Consider the following 20,861-nt stretch of genomic DNA (forward strand, 5'->3'; position numbering starts at 1 on the left):
AGGAATACAGCAGAATCTTTTGGCCGGCTAGTTTGAATCCTGCACCTGGCTGAAAGAGGGAGCCCAGAAGAAATGCCTCTTCATATCCCCATGCCCCCAGTCAGCTCCTGTCAGAACATAAACTTCCCCTTCTCACTCCCCCAGCCCTCTGTCTCCCCCTCCCCACCCCCCCGCCCCAGGAAGAAAGGCACAAAGTCGGGAATTGATGCTGCATCTTTTTTTTTTTTTTTTACTTTTGCCTTCTTAAAGCATGTGCTGAGCTGATGGACAAAGCAGTTTGGCAATTAATAAGGCCCAGTGGCTTGGGCAGCGGCAGGGAAGGCCAGCAAACGGCCAGGGAATAGCAAAGCCCGCACTAACTTCATAAAATACAAAACAAGGGAGGGGCGAAGAGAGGATGGAGACTTGTAAAATACAATATCTTAGGGAGTTGGCAATAATAAAAAATAAGGCTCATTATTTACAAACAATTTCTGTTCTTGGTCTCTGTACAGTAGGGCGGGGTGGGGGGTGTGTCGTATGTTGATGTGCATGTTTGGAGGGGAGGGAAGCAGTGGTCGTGTTGGTCGTTATGAGGAAGGAAGGGGTCAGCCCAGTGAGTGGTTTATCTGAGAAGGACGGATGGTTGTGGCAGGGTGGGGTGCGAACAGAGTGGTCAGCCCGAGGGGGCAGTCCGAATGTGGTGGGGAGAGGGGAGGACCCAGTAAGGATTGGGGCAAAGAAGGGCTGGGGAACAGTGGAGCCCCTTCTCCCGGGCTGGGAGCCCAGGGGGCAGGGGTACAAGCTGGATCCGGGTTAGAGAACAAGACCACCCCTTTTCTGGGCGCCTGGGGGTACGTCCTGTGTCCTGGGTCTTGGCGCAGCCTAGGAGAGTTTGATGGTGGTATTGGGGCCCAGATCTCTGGAAAGAGAACAGAAGTCAAGGTGGGTGAGTCTGTCCAGCGAAGGACCCTCTCACCTCCCCACATGCTGGATCAGGACGCAGGGCGGGATGGGGCCTTGGGGAAGGGTGGCTGACCGGGGACCAGGGCAGAGTGTGGGTGGAGCCTGGGAGCCCAGGGAAGGGAAGGGGCCAGCCACATACCTCTCACGGAACCACTCCTTGGGATGAGAGAAGTCAGGGCTGGTGCCGTTTCCACCGACGTCTTTTGGCCAGGCCTCACTCAGGTACTTGGTGGTCTCGTGGGTGCTGTCCAGGTGGTCAAGCTGCAGGTGGTCCTGGGGCCGTGGCTCTGCCGCCCCCCCCGGCTTGATCTCCCAGCCATCCGGGGGCTCCACAGGCAGCAGGGCACCGTGGCCATCCTCCCACGAGCCTGCCCCCTCATCGTAGAACAGGAGGCTCCGGGAGGGCACTAGACAGAGAGCGCAGGGTGAACCTCAGCGTCGAGGCCCCCCTCCTCCCAGCCGCATTCCTGGCCCAGTAGTTAAGGACCCAGGGTCCTGAAATCTTACAGGCCTGAGTCAGAATCCTAGCTCTAACATTTCCAATGAGTATGATCTCAGGCAAATCAGACCTTTGCTTTAGGCTTTCTGAGCCTCAGTTTGCTCATCTGTAAAATAGGGATACTAGGGCCAATCTCAAGCAGATGTGGTTTAATGAGACAATAGAGGGAAAGTGTTTGAAACTGGTTATAGGAAGCACTCTATTCTTCCTGAGCAGAGGGTATGAGGGTGCGGCATCTGAGAGCTAGATTCTAATCCTACCTCCACTAATCACTTTCTGTGAGACCTGGAGTCTCCATTCTAGGCCCTACTGTGCCCCTCAGGGAAATGAAGGAAAAGGAAACACGTTTGTTGGATATCTACCTTGTTTTGCTTTGTTTTTTTATGTAGGCTCCAAGCCCAGTGTGGAGCCCTGTGCGGGGCTGGAACTCACAGTTCTGAGATCAAGACCCAAGCTGATTTCAAGAGTTAGCCACTTAACCGACCAAGCCACCCAGCGCCTTTGGGTATCTGCTTTGGGCCAGGCATCGTGCAAAGCCCTTTGACCTGTCTCCAATCATTAATGACTCCCAGAAACCCCTGGGAACGAGATCTTTTTAACGCTGTTTCACAGAACAGGTAACCGAGGTTCTCCCTTACCTTCTTGGGGGGCCTTGGCCTACACTAGAGGTGAGAGGCAAACCCAGGTCTGGCTGGCTCCAGGATCCACCACCCACCTTCCAGCCCTTAGGCCCTGACCTAAGAGTCTGTGTGAAAGGCACTCCCTGCAATTGAGCAATATGCCAGCTCTGAAAGCCAGTTCCAGAAGCCACTTCCTACCGCAGATGCACACAGGGCCGGCCACACACTGCACTCACTCTGAGGGGCTCATTCATTCCGGAGCCGCCTCTGACTCTGGCTTTGTTTGTCAATGCTGCCCCCACCCGGGACTTCTATCCATTCCTCTCCTGGGGCTTCGTCTACCTCCAAATGAACAAGAGCCCCCCTGGTCTTGGAAAATGGATATGTGACTCACAAGCCTTTACACCCCTGTGGCCCATCTCCCTTAGCAACTGTCCTGTTTTCTCAGGCCACACTTGTCCAGGGAGTGGTTTTCACTAGCCACCTCTACTTCCTCTTCCCCTCCCCTCCCCCCCCCTTCCTCCCCCCAAGGCCCTGCTGGTCCAGCTCATTCTCCTAGCATATCCCTCCTTGAATCTCACTCCTCCCTGTCTCCTCCCCCCCCTCCCTCCCATCTGTTTCCTCTTCCTCCTGCTCTGCTAGATAATTCGGTCCTGGTAACGGATGAACAGTCAGGAAGTTCCTCTGTAGGTCTACCTGAAGTATCTTCTGCCTCTGGACATCCGTACTGTTCTTTGCTGCACCCTCTACCAGTTCTCCCACCTGCCACCCACATGTTGTATCTTTTCTCTCCTCCTGTGTGGTCTTCAAAAAGGGAGAGGGTGTGCTCATTTGGTAAGTGCTGGCTCTGCCCCAGACACTGTGCTAAGAGTGTGTGCCATCTAATTGTCACAACAACCATGCTTGGTAAGAGCAGAGCGGTGACGCCCATTTTTCAGATGAAGAAATTAATGCTTAGAGAGCTTAAGGCACATACCCAAGGTCACCTAGTTAGCAAAAATGGCAGCTATGGCTGACTCTGAAGCCTCATGCTCTTAACCACTGTACCTCACGGTGCCCTATGGGATGGTAAATAGATGAGCTCACACCACCATGGCCCCTCCTCTGCCCATGGTGGACATTACCAATGGATCCTGGCACTCCTTCCTGTGGATCCTGAGTTGTACGTCAGAGTCCTTAACGCAGTGCTTCAGACAGCCACCACTATCTTATTGGAAAGGGCCCTTGAACTGAAGCTCATTTGCTATCCCATTCGTGAAATGGGTGCCTGGCAGATGCCCCGTACCTGGTGCCATAGTTCATGGGGGCCAGGGTGGAAACATTCCTGTCATCCCCTATGAGCCACTCCTGGGTGGGCTGGGATCAGGGAGTCTGCACTGCAGTCCCAATTCTACAACTAACATTGAATAAACCATATGCCCTTTGGGAGCCTCGCTTTCTCCATTTGTGAAATGAGGAGGTGGAATAAGATGATGCCAACCCGGACCCTGGCTCCACCCCTGTGTCTGGCTTTTGTCTGGAAGTTGGGGCTGAGGGAAGGGAGCCTGGCCCAGGGCGCTCCCTACTCACTCTGACTGGCTGTGTAGACGCTGTCAGCGGCCACAGGGTCTTCCTTCACAGTCTGGGAGCTGGAGGAGAACTCAGGGAGGCAGGGCACGAGGGAGCCCAGCACCAGAACGAAGCACAAGGCCGCCACCTGGTAGTGGAGAGAGAGTCGTGGTCAGAGCCACCCTCGATCCTTCTGCCTCCAAATCAATAGGTGCAAAAGACTCCGTATTTTCCCAAGAAAGCTGCACCCAGAGCCAACCACCCCCTAGATGTGGGGTCTTCCACATCTTTCTGGAGAAGGTGGAGGATGCTGCTCAGGCCATCCCAGCCCATTGTAAGGGGCCACCAGAGGCAGCGTTAGAAAAAGAGGAGAGTGGTCACTATGGTTATCACCTATAAGGTGAGGAATCAGGGCAGGGAGAAAGGAGTAGTGTGGGTTTGAGGGGATAAAGGAGGCGGACAGGGCCTCATACCAGATTCTCAGCAGGAGGAGCTAAGAGTCACGCGGCTGGAAGAAAGTCTTGCCCACATCGTGACTGCCACCTGACAGCAGGAGGCTCTCAGAGGGCCCGGGGAGTGATCAGCCAGGAGACAGGAGGCTGCACATTCCCAGGACAGAGTGGAAGGGGGGACTTGCAGAGGCCCGAGCCTCTATTGGGGTTTCTAGAGATTTGTTCAACCTTCACCTCACAATTCATTCCAGAAACAACCAAGTCCAAACTTCCTTATGTTTCCCTAACCCCTTTCCTCCCCAGCAGCCTTGGAGAAGCAGCTTCCTCAAGGGACTTGCCCTGCTATCCCCTAGCTGGGTTCACGTGAGTCACTACACATCCACACTGTGTTAGAATTGGTCAGGGAAGGTCATGTTCTGGAAGGCTCCGTAGGCTTGGTGAGAGAGGCTGGGGTCTGTGGGAGCCAGCTCACCAGGCATTAGGAGGGTGTACCTGGTGGTATTGCCCATCCCTCAAAGCTCTGCCTGTTTTCCTGGAAAGCCAGCCTGGGGAAGACCTGTCCTTGTGTGGCCCCGGGGTGAGGGGACAGCACCTACCATGAGGCAGGTCCCAGTCTGGGTGGCAGCCATCTTGTAAGGTCTGGAGATCTTGCTGGTGACCAGAGTCTGGAGTTTCTGCAGCTGCTGCAGCAGGGTCCTGAGGAGGGCACAGTGGTCATGTGGCATGCTCTGACCCAGCAGACATCTCTGCGTCCTGGAGCTCTCCCAAGGTGCACCTGGGCTGGCCCCAGACTTGGCCTCACACCAGGTGCCCATTTCAGTCACGACAGAAAATGTCACCTCCCACTTGGCTCCTTTGTGGAGTGGCTTGGGGGACCCTGGGGCCTGTCTCATAGTGAGCAGCTGGGTCACCCTATGGGAGTTCAGGGTTGCTCTTCACCAAAGTGGGGTGGGAGGAGGGTCTGCCCGATCTGGGCTGAGGTCACCTTTTTCTTAACCTACCCCTGCCACAGCTAAATTGACCTCCCTTCCTTTGACCCCGACAACTCCCTAAGCTGATAAGATGGCCATGTGTGGCAGCTGTCTGGTGTGTAGTGAGGATCCAGTAAAGAGTAGCTATCATTTTTGTTGATTTTGTGTTGTTGCGTTTATCACAACACCTGTAGCACTTGGTTTATTTACGGATTTCATGTCAGTCTCCTTCACTAACTGTGGGCTCCCTGAGGCGAGGACCGGGCCCCACCCAACGTGAAATCCTCTGGACACACACAGGGGGCATTCAGCCCATGCTTGGTGACTAACAGTTTAACCATCTCTTTCCTTCACCTAGCCGCGCAGTGGGATTGCAGTTACCAGAATGTACAGCAGGTGGCGAAATAGCTCCAAGGACCTGGCCCTATTTTGGAGCAGAGAGGAATCTGGGCCAGAGGTAGAGGGGTGAGGGGTGAGGACTCTTGCCTCCCTTCCCTGAGTGGGGGGCATTCTCCAGGTCAATCAGGGGAGTGGCTGGATCCTGCTAGAGAAGCTGGGGGAGAAGGGAGGAAAGAAGGAAAAGCCTTCTGTTGAGCACCTGTGATGTCATCTATGTCATTTTAACTCGCCCCAGCAAATACTTATTAAAGACCTACTGTGAGCTTGTGGCTACGCACTATCAAGAATTCAGAATAACCATTAAAACAAGAAGAAGAAGAGGTGCTAACATGAAATCACCATTCTTAAATGCCAAGCACAGCTCCGGGCCCTTTACTGCTCCTCAAACCTTCACACGAGTCCTGTGACATCGAGTTTCTATCATCCCCACTCAGACAAAGCAACTGGGGCCCAGAGAGGTTGAACAGTCTTCCCAGAATCACAAACATGGCAGAGTGGGACAAGAAACCCTGGTTGTGACTTTAGGTGGCCGCCAGGCCCTGTGCGGGCTCCACACTGATGTTTCTCAAATTTAATTGTGCGTGTGAATCACCGAAGGGTCCTGTTGAAATGCAGATTCTGATGCTGTAGATCTGGGGAGAGTCCAGAGAGTCTGCAGTTCCAATAAGCCCCCAGGTCGTGCTGACGCTGTTTGTCAGCAAGAAGTGCCCTGAGCAGCAAGCACCTCCGCCAGCGGTTCTAACGTTAGGGCACCCCAAGATCACCCGGAGGGCTTATGAAAACAGTTTGCTGAGCCTTCCCAGGGGAGTTCCTGGTTCCAGTAGGCCTGGCTTGAGGCCTGGAAATAAGCATTTCTCAGTGTTCCCAGGGGCTGCTGCTGGTCTGGGGTCACATTTGGAAAGCCACTGCTCTGCTTCAGCTCATTTAATCACCTCACCTGCCCTGTCATAGCACATAGAGCTATGTGCAGATGAAGAAGGATGTGAAGCCAGGGGTCCCGGGCTCTGCGGGGTTCCTGTCATCCTGAACTCAGTTGCCCCATCTCTCCCCCGGCCCTCAGATCTATGCCAGAGGTGGGCACTGGCTGCATAAGGACGTGGGGCCGGAGAGGAGGCAGGTGGCGCCACCCACCTGTTGGCATTCTCCAGCGTCTCTACCTTCTTCCACAGTTCGTTGTTCTCTGATGTAAATGTCTCCACCCTGAGGGGGCCAAGCAGACAAAGGCTCAGAGGCAGCCTTCAGACCCCCTGCTGCCTGCCCCCCCCCCCCAGTGGCATCCTGCTCCCTGCGCCACCTGCTCCGGTGCCCTTTGAGAGAGGATATGGGAGAGCAGGGCAGGCTGGGGAGTGGGTCCCAGACCCGCCACCCTACGCAGGATGCTTACTTCTTTTCTAGACATTCCACGTACTCCTTCTTCTTACGGCGGCTCTCTTGGGCTGAGATCTAGAGGGGGGAAGGCCCCAGACAGGGGTTACCATAGCTATGTAGCCATTTCCTGGGGCTCCTCAATTTTAGGCCTGGGATCACCAGGGGGAGCAGAGACTCCCACCCACCAAGGAAGCTCATGCTTTACCTTATTCTTGATTTTTCTCCGGACCCTCTTTAAGGCCTTTTCTTCGGCTTTGGTGAGGGGGAGCTTCGTGGGGATGGGGTAGCCTTCAGCAATCAGGGTGCGTTTCTCCTCCTCTGTCAGGAGCAGCGGCCCTGATGTCCCCTGTAATTTCTGTGGGAAATAGGATATGATGGTTAGGAACCAGACAGCCCTGGATTCAAGTTCAAGCTCTGCCATTGACTCTTTGTGTGACTTGGGAAAGGTAACCGACTCTCTTAGCCTCAGTCTCCCAATCTGAAAAAGGGTGGATCTGAATTAAATCCAATAGCGTGTATCAACCGTGCTGGGAGCCCAGCATGTCAGGCACTCAGCATACGATTGCAGCAGGGGGGGCAGGGGTGTCCCTGGATCCCATTCTGGAATCCACAGCCTCAATGCTTGCTTGCCCAGAGCCCCTGAGCAGCAGCCCCCTCGTGGCCCTGCCGTCTTCACTCATCCCAGGACTCAGGGCCTAGCTCCATATTTCCTGGGGGATTCTGGGCCTCCTAAGTACTGTTCCCCAAACAGTACTCCTTGCAAGCAGCCTGGGCCATCCCCCTAGAGGTCAGGAATGCCAAGTTCTAGTCCTGGCTCTGCAGCAGTGTGGGTTTGGCAGGCCTCTTGGACCTCTCTGCCTGGCTCCTCTTCACCCCAAAGCAAGATTAAAAGATTCTCACTCCCATCCACCAGGCACCTCCCTGAATTCTGATAGGGATGGGGATCAGGCTTGGGGCTCCTCAGACCCTTCCCTGCTGGTCACGTACAGGGTAGACTTACTCAGTTCCTTGCCTCTAGGGTCAGCCCACCCCCAGCTGCTTACGTGCGGGGCGGTGAGAAGAGGGGAGGTGGAGATGGCCGTGGAGGAGCGGGCCGTGGGCCGGACAGGGCTAGAGGGGGGCAGAGAGCGGGGGCTCTGGGAGCCGTCACTGTCGCTGCCATGGCTGCTGGGGGGCGTCAGAGGCATCTGCACCAGGTCCTCTGTGGGGGGGAGGGAGGAATCCAGGTTAGCAGGGTTGCATCCCAGCTCTGCTTGGACATCAGAGGCCAGCTAGCCCTGACACTGTGGGGAACAGAACGTTGGGGCCTTGACCAGCTGTAACATCACAAGCCCCTCTGCCACGTCACACAGATGAGCTGACATCCCAGAAGTTGATTCCTGAGTGCCATCCCAGGTCTGACGCCACAGAAGTCTGGCTCCTTTAAGCCTGGTCCTTGATGTGGATGTCAAGGAGGCTAGATTCTTGAAGTCCCTCTCCCACAGGGTCCAGACCCTTTGAGCCTTCAGCTCGGTAACCCCAGAGGTGACTGGAGTCTGCCGGCAGTCAGACCCATGGGTATCAGGCTGGGCAAGCAATAGCCTCTGTCACTTCTTTTTTCCCTGCTGCAAAATTTTTAGCCATATAAACCCCAGGGCCTCCTCTTCCAACTTCAGCATAACCGGACGGCAGGCATGCAGGCACTGGGCTTTCGGCAGACCAGCCTCCCGTCCCTGTTGCTTCTCTGTGGCCACAGCATCAGGACGACTGACACTTGAGGTGGTCAGGAAGAAGCCTGGGAAGAGCCATGAGGACCAAGAGCCCAGCTGCAGGGAGAGCTCCCAGGGCGGCACAGAATCCCCAGATAATTGCAGGTGTGGAGACCTGGCAGCTCGGGGCAGAGACTCAGGAGAAACAGCTGCATCCTTCTAGGCTCCACCTTCAACTGCCTCCTGCATGAGTTCTCTCTCCTTTTGAAGACTTTAATTTACCTCTTAAGGATGCTGTCATGTAAAGACCCCCTGAACTTGAAGTCAGAGAGCCTGAGTTCAAGTTCTGCTGTCACGTGCCCCAAGTGTGTGGCCTATAGTCATGTTTATTAACCTCTCCCAGCTTCACTTCCCTGTTGAAAGGGAGTTGCGAGGATGCAAAGAGCTAATGTTTATAAAAATGCTTTACAGATAAAAGGGTGCTCTAAAAGGTGGTGTGTTTTCTTTTTTTTTTTAAGTTTTTAAAAATTTATTTATTTTTGAGAGACAGAGTGTGAATAGGGGAGGGGCAGAGAGAGAAAGAGACACAGAATCTGAAGCACTTCCAGGCTCTGAGCTGTCAGCACAGAGCCCAATGTGGGGCTCGAACTCACAAACGGTGAGATCATGACCTGAGCAGAAGTCAGACACTCAACCGAATGAGCCACCCAAGCGCCCCGTGGGTGGTGTGTTTTCACAATAGCCCCTTTCTGCCTTCTGTGAGTCTTCTCTCCAAGGAGTTGAGCAGTCTGATGGTGGAACTTGGGCCTTATTCATCTTTCTAAAGTTTGTGCTCCTGAACCCAGGCCCTGATACACAGTAGATGCTTAATGAATGTTTGATGGATTAATGAGGTGGGACTGGAAAGATTCAGTTAGCCTTTTCTCCTGGCCAATCCAGGAAGCTTCCTCTGTTCCATTCCTCCCTGTCAGCTCTGGGAATGTGCTTCCAGGCCCTCCTGGGATCTGCCATCTTTAATCCATTTGGCTGCTATAAAATTGGCCCTCATTACTCTGTGATCTACTTGGGCACAGGAACTGTCCTCTTTTTCTGCTTCCCCAATTCCTGGGACTGGAACAGGCACAATGAACTCATTGGATGGATGGGTGGATGGGTAAGTGGATGGCTGGCTGGCTGGCTATAGAATGGGCATCTATTAGTGAATTACGGGAGAGAGTCTAGCAAACAGGGTGAAAGGGTGCCAGTAACAGAGACAAGAGCTACAGATGGGGTAAGAAGGAGGCTTGAGGGATGGACAGTGTGCAGGGCAGGGAGGAGAGATGGGAGTTGTGGGGAGATGGGTGGGCTGGGCCAAGGGAGCTTTCTGTCCAAGACTGGAGAGAGGAAGACTCCCTTTCCGGACACACTTACCTGGTGTCACTTTGAGGAAGTGATTCACCTCTTGGGGCTCTGCTTTGATCACTGGCAGCTGAGTCATCTCTCCTGGGGCCTGAGGAAGAGACAGGTCCATCCCCATCAGCTACCCTTGGGGCTGTCCCCACCAAGCCAGTTGACCTCCCACCCTCCCTGTGTCTGGCAGTCTGCTCTGCACAGTTAAGGAGGTGGCAGGGCTCAGTGTTCTGGGCACACAGACCAGAGGGAGCAGAGGCAGGTTTTCAGGCTTGGAGAAGCCAAGTCAGACCTAAGAGAAGAGAATGAGAGTCAAGTGGTTAGTGTAGTTTAGACCTTAAGCTTAGAGGAGAGCTTCTTGTGACCTCCGAGGCCAAGGCCATCTTTGTAGTGGAGGCTGCCCTGCATGGACTGTGAAGGCCATACGTGGTAAGGTGGTATGTAGTTCGCAGAGAGGATGAGAGGTAATGTCTGACATGTTGTAGCTGTTCAGTGAATAGCACAGACTAAGGCGTCATTCACTGGCAGGAGGCTCAGAGTAAGCTCCCTAAGCCACTGAAATTTGAAATGAGTCCTGAAGTATAAATAGGAGTGTTCCAAATAAGGGATGGGGTAGGTGGCAAGTGAGAGGAAAGGCATTCCAAGCAGAAGGAAAAGTATCTGCAAAGGCACAGAGGCCAGAGAGCATGGCTGGATGTGGAAAGTAAGTATTCCAGGTGTCCAGAGTGTAGGGGTGTGTACCAGGGGTGGAGTGGTAGAAAACATGATTAGATGGATTGGCTAGGGGGTAGGGTGGGGGTGGTGGTAGGACTCACAGGAGGTAGAACGGGACCAGACAGACAAGGAGGTTCGAAACCATAAGGAGCCCCTAAAGAGTTGGATTGTGATTGCGAGGGACTTGTCCCTCCAGACAGGACATTAAGAACACGCATGGCTTCCTACACCTGATTATCAACATGCACCTAAGAAGTGTTCTCTTTGAGGAAGGCGCTGTGTTGTTGGGCACGGATTTCAGGACCGAGGCCCCCCTCTAGTTCTGCAGCCAGCAGAGAGGCCATGGTATTGTGGGTGGGACACTGAATCCCCAATGTAGGCAGATGAGTAAGAATCACAGCAGGTCCAAATTGGCAGAGACCTTGGAGACTGCCTGGTCTACATCCCAGCTCAGCCCTCAAGTGACAGAGAAGGCATTGTGATGCAGAAGGGTGGGTCACCTCCAATTTCTGGTTCCGGTGCCTTCCATAAGGGTGTTGTGAGCTCATTAGAGCGGGAAGTGTGGGCTCCTGGGTCTTGCAGGTCACGTCTGGAATGCAGTTCATTATTTCTGACTGTGTGATTCTGGGCAAGTTGCTTAGATCCTCGAGTCTCAGTTTCCTTCTCTGAGGCACGAGCCCAACCTCCAAGACTCTGGCTGCCACCGCTGTGCCTTTCCTTCCTGCTTTGGGCAAGGCCTGAGGAGTCGCTGAGCCAGCCTTGGAGATGGTCACAAAAGATCCCCCACCTTGGCAGCAGACGCTTGGTCCAATGGGTTGGTGGCGGGGTAGGGAGGGGCTGATCTTGCCTTTGGCCAAGTGCATTTTGAGCAGGTGAGATGTGTGGCCAGCAGGGGGCAGAGCTAGCCAAAGCCATAACTAGGGCTTTTAAGATGGCCCTTAGATGGTAGACTCAGGGCTAAGAGGCCCTTTAGAGTCAGGTCAAGTTCCCATTTTACAGATAAGGAAGCTGAGGAATAAAGAGAAGGCAAAGGCAACATGCCCAGAGCTGGGACCCAGGCAGGGCCCAGAGACTTGGCCCAGCATTCCCAGGAGGCTCTTCAGATGTTGGATCTAAAGCTGAATGCTGTTATCTACGTATCGTGGAGGGTGGGGGGCGATGACATGAGTGTATGAGGTAAAAAATGTTGATCTCATGAACATATACAATTGGAGTATAGCACAACTTTTGAATACTCATATTTGGTCTTTCCTTTTTAAAGTCCTGATACTTTGAGAAAATCCCATGGCCTGTGCCATCTCTGTCTCTGAGACCCTGGACCAGGCCTCTGATGCCCAGCCCTGTGGATATCCTTGTAAGCTTCCTTTTGCACACAGTGAGGCCCCCAGCTTACTCTGAGGGTGCTATGGTTTGTGCCCATTCTAGGAAGGTGAGGGGGTGGCAGAGGCCTGGCCTGGGAGTTCTGACCCTCAGTCCCGAGGGTCACGTGGCTCCCAGTTCACATAGCTCCGGGGTACACAGGGCTTTGAAGGCCTCCTCCCACAGAGACCCACCACCCTGCCTCCCTCCCTCAGCCCCCGGGAACCGTCCCCAGGCTCACCTGGTGGGGGACAGGCAGCCTGGACAGGGGGCTGAGGCCCAGCAGCGGGGTGGTGGCCATGGCAGCAGCGGCAGCCATGGCCGAGGAGGCGGCCAGAGGGTCCACGGGCAGCTCCGGGTTTTGCTCCTGCTTCACCATGACGGAGCACAGTTTGTGTCCCAGCACCCATGCTTCATGTTCCACGTCTGGGGAAGGGGGCAGGACCAGGCTCAGGGGGCTCCCCGAGCAGAGGGCTCCGCCCTCCTCCCCCTGGGAGCTGCTCTGGACTGAGATGCTAGGGAACAGAGGGCAGCAGGCAGGCAAGGACAGAGGCAGTGCTTGTGAGGTAGGCAGGGGCCAGAAGACATGGGGCACCTTCATTTAGCAGCTCCCAGGGCAGGTGTGGACAATAGATCTGGACCCCTCCTGACCGGCTGTGGGACCTTAGGCAAGTTGCTTAACCTCTTGAGCCTTAGCTTCTTCATCTGTGAAAGTGCCTGACAAGAAGCAAATGCTCCATAAATGCTAGCTATGGTCACTGCAATGATTGCCATCCAGGGTACATTTGCTGAGCACTGTGCTGGGCACTGGGGACCTAATGAGAGTCGCAAGCAAGTTTAGGGCAGCTGGAATGGAAAGGAAAGGGGAAGATGGGTTCAGAGAGGCTGGGCTCACAGCTGTGACTTTGTCCTAAAGGTAATGGGAAAGCACAGGAGCTTCACTTAAGTGCACTTAAGGGCACTCAGATTTGTAGTATCAAAAAAAAAAATCATTCTTCGTGTGTGTGCGTCGATTGCTCTGAGTGCAGGAAAGACGGAAGCAGGGAGACTCTCAGCAGGCTGGTGAAATAGTCCAGCCAGAGAAAATAAAGCCTGAGAAAAGGAGGTGACAGTGGGGATGGAGAGGAAGGGACATATTGGGGACAGATTTGGAAGGGAGAATCCACAGGACCTGGTGATGGGGGTGGGGGGCATGTTCATGGTAAGGTGTGATATTCAGGTTTCTTGTTTTTATGTCTTTGAGAGAGAGAGAGAGAGAGAGAGAGAGACAGAGCAAGTGGGGGAGGAGCAGAGAGAGAGGGAGACACAGAATCTGAAGCGGGCTTCAGGCTCTGAGCTGTTAGCACAGCTCGAACCCACGGACTGTGAGATCATGACCCGAGCTGAAGTCGGATGTTCAACTGACTGAGCCACCAGGCACCCCATGTTCAGGTTTCTCAGGCCAGTGTCTATTCCCTGACCACTCAGCGGGGCTTGTGGCCTCACTTGGGCCATAGGGCTGGCAGGCATCACCCCTTTTCCTGATGGGTGTCTACACTCCTGCACCTCAAGTCAGCCCTGCTCATGGTGGCCCCAGCAGGCCCCAGGCAGCGGTGAGGTGAGGCTGGGGTCTGGGGAGCAGCTATGCAGGGAAAGGGCCAGGGGGCTCTGGCCTTTGGGGCCTGCTGTGGGTAGGGAGAGGGGTCTGTGATGCCTAGTCCCACCTCAGAACCTAGGCCCCACCCAGCTGGGAGCCTGAACGCCCTGGCCCTGGGCCACAGGCTGCCCCAGGGCTCCAGGAACACCCACAATCTTCCCAAATTACAGGGCCGGTTGTCCGGCCTCCAGGAAGCTGCTCCTGCAAAGGGCCCACAGACAAATTGCTCTAAAAATAGACTTGGGGTAGCCGAGGAGCTGGGCTGGCCCAGCGGGGGTGGAGAGAGAACCTTCCCCGAGAGGGGGTCTGCCCCACATGCTGCCTTTCTCAGGGTGGGGGCCTGAGGACTCACTGACAGTGACTTCCAGAGGCTTGGCTGGGGGGCCAGGGCATACAGGGAAGCTGAGACCTCTGCAGCCTCAAGCCCTGAAGCCATTCAAAGCCCAGATGGTGTCCCTGCCCTCACAGAGATGCCTCTGGGGCATCTCAAAGACCCTCAGAAGCCGCTGAGTGCAGCTCTTAGCCCTCCATACGTATGAACTCATTTATCCCAATAGTCCTGTGGGGCAGGCACTAGTATGGTCCTCATTTAATAGATAAGAATATTAAGAAACTCATTCAAAACCATTGTCCTCTGAAGAGAAAGAGGAATTAAAAATGCTGCTCATTGTCCTAGCCACGATAGTATTAATAGGACTTTTATATGCACAATGAAAATGGCCACTAATTCTTTTTATATATTATGTACTGGGCACTAAGTTTGGTAGTTTATGTATGTATGTTTTAAAATTCTGGCCAGCGATCTTTTTTTAAAATTATTATTTATTTATTTTGAGAAAGAGAGAGAGAGTGAGAGAGCACAAGAAAGCAGGGGATGGTCAGAGAGAGGGAGAGAGAATCCCAAGCAGAATCTGCAGAGCTGACTTGGGGCTCGATCCCAAGAACCAAGAGCTCACCACTTGAGCTGGAATCAACCATACTCAACTGACTGAGCCATACAAGTCCCGGCCCCCCAACCAGAATTCTTAAGGCACGTATATTATCTTCATTTTATAATTGAGGAAACAGGCCCAGAGAGATTAAGCAACTTGCTCAAGATCACACAGCAGCTAGTGGAGGCATCAGGATGAACACCAAAGCCTGTTTGGGTTCAAACCCAGTCCCCTCTGCTGGCCCTTGAGCCAGGAAAATGTGATGGTGGCAAGGGTGTGAGGTTTAGCATCAAGAAGCTTCCTTGCTCCCAAGTCCCTACTATGCATTTTATTGTGTTTGTGACACAAACAATTCAGCTTTCCTGAAGCCTCATCTTTCCGATCAAATGGTAATTATGATAAAAAGTGATTGATGGGTTGTGAGAAACAAATGAGATAATTAACATGAAGTTACTTTGTAAACCACACAGTACTACAGAAATATTTATTGTTATTCCCATTCATAGATGAAGCAACTGAGGCTTTATAGAGGCTAAGAGATGTATCCACGATCACCTAGCCAAATGGGACAGGGCCAGGACCACCTGTATTTGAGGAAACACCCAAAGGGGCCATTTCTAGGTGGGGCGTAGTCTGGGGTTCTCTAATGTTGATTACCAGAGAGGAGAGACTCAAAGGGCCTTTTGCTTAAAAAGGCTGTTGGGGGGAGGGGTTGTTTGGAGGGGAGCTTTAGAGAACTCGACCTTTGGGAATAAAACTAGGGTGCGGGCATCTCTCCTGGGCAGCATTTCAGAGGACAGTGCAGTATGAGGGGTGCCAAGGTTCCAGAGTCTCAGAAACTTGTCCACATTTATGGTTTTGCCCCCCCCCCCCAATGTTTGCTCTAAGTCAGTGGTTCTCAAACCCAAGCATGCATCAGAATCACCTGGAAGGCAGGGCCCTACCCACATGGTTTCTGATCCAGCAAGTCTGTGTGGACTGAGAATCTGCGTTCCCAACAGGTTCCCAGGTGATGCTGCTGGTCCAGGAACCACCCTTTGCTCACAACTGATCAGCAAGACACTCTTTTGAGAATTCCCTGTCTGGGTTTGATATGAGGGAGAATGAAAAGGCAGGAGGTGGGACTCCTCTGCCAGGTGTTTGTGGGTGGCTCCCCTGGGTGCCTCTGGGAGTCTTAGCCTGCAGTGCCCCCCTCTGCCCCCTCAAAAGCTTCCTTGCTTCCTGGGCCGGGCTGTCTGTCCTCAGGTCCTTCTACTCTTACTCACCTTGGGTGGTGTCCTCCATCTTGATGGGCACGAGGGGGCTCTGAGGCGCCGAGTCACCGCTCAGGGAGTAGCTATGCTCAGCCTGGATGCCTGGTGTGGGGGAGTCCAGTTCCATGTCCAGTAGAGGGCTCTTCTCGTCCAGCACAGGGTCATCAAAGAAACTGCTGAACAGGTCATTAGAGAAGTCCTCCATGTTCTCCGCGAAGTGGTCCAGGTGCTCAGGGAAATGCTAGAGAAGGAGGGGGGAAGCAGGGACAGTCAGCTTAGCTTGGGAAAGGGGCGCAGATGCAGCTGTGTTGGCCTCCCCCCACCCCCAGGCCTGCCACCATCGCCACTGTCAGTGCAACGTCCCCTTTATTCTTCCTGCCATCGTTAATACCACCGCCATAACCACCAACCTCTCCACTAGCCACATCCTCAGGACCAGCGATTACCATTTCTATCATGACTGTCACCACTGTTACCGCTTAACCCTCACCACCACCATTAACCCTCACCACCACCATCTCCACTGCCACCTCCAGCCTCACCATCATCATTCTCAAGAGTGAGCTGTGGGGGGGGCGCAAAAGCACCCTGAGCCAGGTGACTGGATACCCTGCTGTAGTTCTGGCTCTGTGACCTTGGCTCCATCACTCAGACTGCTTGAGTCTGCTTCTCCGCCCACCCTACTTCATGGGAAGTCTAAGTGAAGAACGTGTGCCTATGCCAGCAAGTTTGCAACCCAAAGACAACATTAGTGATTTTTGTACTATCTTTTTGCTGGAGTGCAAGGTGGTGGGATTAGCAAGGCTTCTACTCCCCTCATTAGCACAGCCCCACCTGTCCTCATGCCTCCAGACATTCCCCTTTCCAAGACATTCTTTCTTTTTTTTTCTTTCTTAAAATTTTAAGATTTATTTATTTCTGGGGGAGAGAGAGCAAGAGCACGAGCAGAGGAGGGTTAGAGAGAGGGCGGCAGAGGATCTGAAGCAGGCTCCCTGCTGTCAGCACAGATCCCGGCCATGGGGCTCAAACTCATAAACCATGAGATCATGAGCTGGGCTGAAGTCTGACACTTAACTGACTTGAGCCACCCAGGCGCCCCCAAGACATTCTTTCTTTATGCCAAGAGATTAGACTCTGAAGCCATGTTACTTGGGTTCGAATCCTGGCCTTGATATTTCTAGCTGTGACTCAGTGCTGTTCAAACTGTGGGTGGTGACTCACTAATGGGTTGTGAAATCAACTTAGTAGGTCACGACCAGGATCGAAGAAAAAATAAAACCGAAAAAACAGAGTAGAAAAAAATCAGAGTGCACTGCACACAGTGAAGTTAAATACCTGTGAGGTTTTCATCTGGTCTGTGTGTGTACAGGTACTCGGTAATGAACTGAGATTTATTTCTCAAAAACAAAAAAGTCTGAAAAATAGTCATCTCTGAGATCTTGGGAAAGTTAATTAACCTCTCTCTGTTTCATATCCTCTGTACAGTGAGGCTGATAATCGTTTGTTAGGATTGTGGTAAGGATTAAATTAATACACATAAAGCACTTATAATGGCCCCTGGTACATAATAGTTACTCAACAAACATTGCCTCTTATTATTTATAAAGCACCTAGTGGCTGGTTCATAGTAGGTGAATATTTTCTCTCTAAAGACGTATAAACACGTAAGGAAATGCTACTGCTGTTCATTATTCACTGACTGAATGAATTTGCTGGTGGGTTGGAAGAGATGGTGGGAAGGGGTTGCTTCAGGCCCTGGCATCCCACCTGGTGAATGGTGACTGGCTTCTGGGGGACTGGTTCAAGGTCTGGAGCTGTTGGCTCTGCCTGGCGTGGAACCCTCAAAGCCTGCGTCAGTCCCGAAGGGGTGAACAGAGAAGCCCTCGGAGAATAAGGCAAAGAGCCACATGACCATCTGTGCAGTCAGATGGACTTGTTTTTGATTCCTAGCCCCATGACTGGCTAAGTTATTCACTTCTCGGTGCCTCAGTTTCCCTATCTGTAGAGGGGAAATAATAGTTCCTACTTAGTAGTGTTGTCATGATGATCTACTATTTGTTGGCTGCTTAGTAATCACCTTATAGGATTATAAGGGTAATATGAGTAAGTCCACATAACAGTTATGCATAGAACACACATGCAGGGAATAGGAGTAACAAAATGGTGCCTCGTATGTAGTGAGTACTCAATGGTTGTTAGCCATGATTAGTAAGAAAACTGCAGTTCTAAAAGCCTAACTCCAGGCCTGAGCTGAGCTGAAGAATGATCAGAGAATCAAGAACAAAGTGAATGTGGAAAATTATTGACTCAGGTACTCTCCGCTTTTCCCAGTTTGCCAGAACTTATCATCACCCTACCGTCTTGTTGTGATTTTAATCTTTCAGAGTGCTTTCATGTGCATGGTTTTATTTGATCCTCACAATTACTCAGTGAGATAAGGAAGCTGTATATTTGCACTTGACAGATAAGGAAACTGAGGCCCAGGGAGTCCAGTACAACAGGAAAGTGTCCACAATGCCTCATTGCTCAGCCCTTCCCCAACTGTAGCAGACATTCCTCTGTTCAAGAATTGCCTGTTTGTCAAAACTCTCTGAGGCAGGGTCTGTATCTGGTTCCCCTGCCGGATCCTAGCATCTGGCCCATGATAACCATTGGTGGAGGGACAGGTCCTTGTACCCCAGAGGGCAATGCTGTCATTAGGTCTTTTATCCATCAGTGCTTGGGTAAGACAGTACCAGGAGCTCAGAAGCATCAGCTAATCACGTCTCTAAGAATACCCAAGATCCTACACTAATCCTTTTACAGGCATCCCCTCCTCACTCCCTCTGACCAGCCAGCCAGCCAGCCAGCCAGCCAGCCTCGGGCAGGACTGTGCTAGCTATACCCTCTGCAGGGCCTGGGCCAGCCCGGCTGGGGGAGCTTTGCCCCTGCTCACTCTTTCAGGGTCTCTCAAAGGCCTGGTGTGGGGCCCAGTGGGAGGGGGTTCTGAAGAAGGGACAGCAGTGAGTCAGTGGCTAAGGTATTTCTCCAGCAGCTGCTTCTCAGGCGATAAGGGTTTGCCAAACCCTTTCCTGGGGCCTGGGAGAGGAGAAATCCTTCCTCCAGTCTGGGCTGGGGTCCCTGAAGGCCTTGGCTCCAGGCAGGATGAGCCAGGTCCTTCTCAGAGACCCCTTTTGGGGTGCCCACAGGAACCTGCTCACGGCGTTTAGCAGGCACCCTTTTGTGAGCAGCCCCTACCCCACCTGCTGGAAACAGCAGCCAAGGCCTAACAGGATGCAGCTTCCAGAGAGTGGGAGCCGAGTAGAAGGGGAGGGCGGCCAAGGGGCAGGCAGGGTGGGAGTGGACACTCAGAAAACTCGGTCCTCTTTGCTCAGGGCTTCCTTGTGTGATGGTCAGAACTCTGGTAGGAACGGTGGGCATGTCTCCTCACCTCCAGGCCAACTTCCTGCTCAGAGGAGCATGCCAGAAAAGGGACTCCCTTTAGAGAGTTTTGTGGGCTTACTTCTATCTGGTGCCTTGGTCTCTCAAGGCAGCTCAGTTATGGGTGGTTTATATCATCAATACATTAGAGGCCGAAGGGGCTGGAGAAAGCCCATGGCCCTCACCGCCCCCCCCCCCCCCCCCCCCCCCCCCCCCCCCCCCCCATTCCCACCCCTGTTTGCCAATGAGGAACCTGAGGTCCCGGAGAGAGAAAGCCACCTATCCAAGGTCACACAATGAGTTGACGACGTTGAGGGATGGGTTCAAGCCCCCTCTGGGGACGGCAGGCCTCCTCAGCTCCAGCATGTCCACGTCTCCCCCAACCACACCCAGCTCTACCCCCAGTTCACACGCTAAAAGCTGAGGTTTTGGGCTATCTAAAGGAAATTATTGCTCCGGAGGAGGGAGGAGGGTTAAATTTATGAACGACAGAGGGTCGTGGGTCAACCCTTACAGAGGGGGGATAAAGTTCTATGGGGGAGGGGACTGAGCGTTCTGGGGTGCCTTGCCAGGCAACGGGAATGGGAAGCCAGAGAAGGAAATATTATGATTTGTTTCCCTCCTCGTTAAAGACTTTTTCCTACAATCATGCCAATACAAGCTCCTTCTCGGAGGCCACGCGCAGTCGGCCCCGGCTCCTTTCTCTGTTCCTCCCTCTTGGAGGAGAGGTATCGCGCTTTCCGGCTGGCAGCCCCGCGCATACCTCTCCCGGCGGCACCCCCTCCGGGAGCTAGGTCTCAGGCGCCTGCCCTTTAAATTTAAATAAAGGAGGACCAGGTCCCACTGGCCGCTCGCAACCAGCCTGAAGTTACGGCTGGCGCGCTGTGGGGCCGCCCCGCGCCGGAGTCCGGAACACTCATTGGTGGAACCCGCGGAGCTCCTGGCCAATGGGAGGAGGCTGCGGGCCGCCGGCGGCGGCGGGGCGCAGGCGAGGGAGGGTTCTGTGCTTCGCAGAGTGCCGGGGCGTGGGAAGGGCCGGCCGTGCGAGGTCGGGCTCAAGGTTCCTCTCTGCGCTTGGGGCAGACGCAGGGATGGCCCCTCGCGGCTTCCAGGTGGGCCCAGCAGCCCCGCTGTCCCAAGACCCTTATCAGGTGCACGGCTCCTGACCCCGTGCGGCGAGTAGGGGGAAGTGGAGAGGGAGGGTCTCCTCCGACGTCCTGATGCAGCCAAGGGGTCTCGGTCCCCGGTCTTGGAGAGTGGGGACGCTCCTGGAGGCAGTAATAGGACCAACTGACGCTAATCTCAGTTCCCCTCCCGTAATTCCCCCACTGGGGTCAATACAGAGGGATGGAAAAGCTCTGGGGGTGCAGCTGTCTGCCTCGACTTGGGGGAGCCTCAGAGCACTCACTTCCCTTGGCCTCTAGACCCGTGGCGCCTGCACCCCTAGTCCCTGACTTCTGCCTCTCCCCCTGCCCCGCACTGATTCAGTCTGTGCTTGGGGAAAGAGGGGAGGAGAGCGGAGTGGGTCCAGGCTGAGCTGTGGGATAAGGAGTGGGGGGGAATCCCAAGCCCGGACATTCCTTCCGAGAGAGTGAGCTCTGGAGAGAGATGGGAGGAGAGTCCTCTCACATTTCCCCCTTCCCTTCCCCCCCCGCTGGGCCCACCCGA

At 53.7% G+C, this 20,861-nt stretch overlaps 1 protein-coding gene across 2 annotated transcripts in view; it reads right to left on the minus strand.

The window, feature by feature from the left end:
• Positions 1–202: 202 nt before the first annotated feature.
• The window catches only part of CREB3L1 (cAMP responsive element binding protein 3 like 1), a 34,975-nt gene continuing 14,316 nt past the window's right edge, over positions 203–20,861 (minus strand). The window contains exons 1-12 of one of the 2 annotated variants that reach the window (XM_029914814.1): positions 19,957–20,021; positions 15,786–16,014; positions 12,194–12,378; positions 9,901–9,979; positions 7,846–8,003; positions 7,008–7,157; positions 6,819–6,877; positions 6,566–6,634; positions 4,661–4,760; positions 3,634–3,760; positions 1,085–1,352; positions 203–901 (exon numbers count right to left, since the gene is read on the minus strand). In XM_029914814.1, the coding sequence (XP_029770674.1) occupies positions 865–901; positions 1,085–1,352; positions 3,634–3,760; positions 4,661–4,760; positions 6,566–6,634; positions 6,819–6,877; positions 7,008–7,157; positions 7,846–8,003; positions 9,901–9,979; positions 12,194–12,378; positions 15,786–15,978 (1,425 nt within the window). In that variant the 5' untranslated portion in view covers positions 15,979–16,014; positions 19,957–20,021 and the 3' untranslated portion in view covers positions 203–864. Of the gene's footprint in view, positions 902–1,084; positions 1,353–3,633; positions 3,761–4,660; positions 4,761–6,565; positions 6,635–6,818; positions 6,878–7,007; positions 7,158–7,845; positions 8,004–9,900; positions 9,980–12,193; positions 12,379–15,785; positions 16,015–19,956; positions 20,022–20,861 lie in introns of those variants that run through there. The other variant, XM_029914813.1, reaches the window with a different exon arrangement.

This window comes from Suricata suricatta, chromosome 11, assembly GCF_006229205.1.
Source record: "Suricata suricatta isolate VVHF042 chromosome 11, meerkat_22Aug2017_6uvM2_HiC, whole genome shotgun sequence".
NCBI lineage: Eukaryota > Metazoa > Chordata > Mammalia > Carnivora > Herpestidae > Suricata > Suricata suricatta.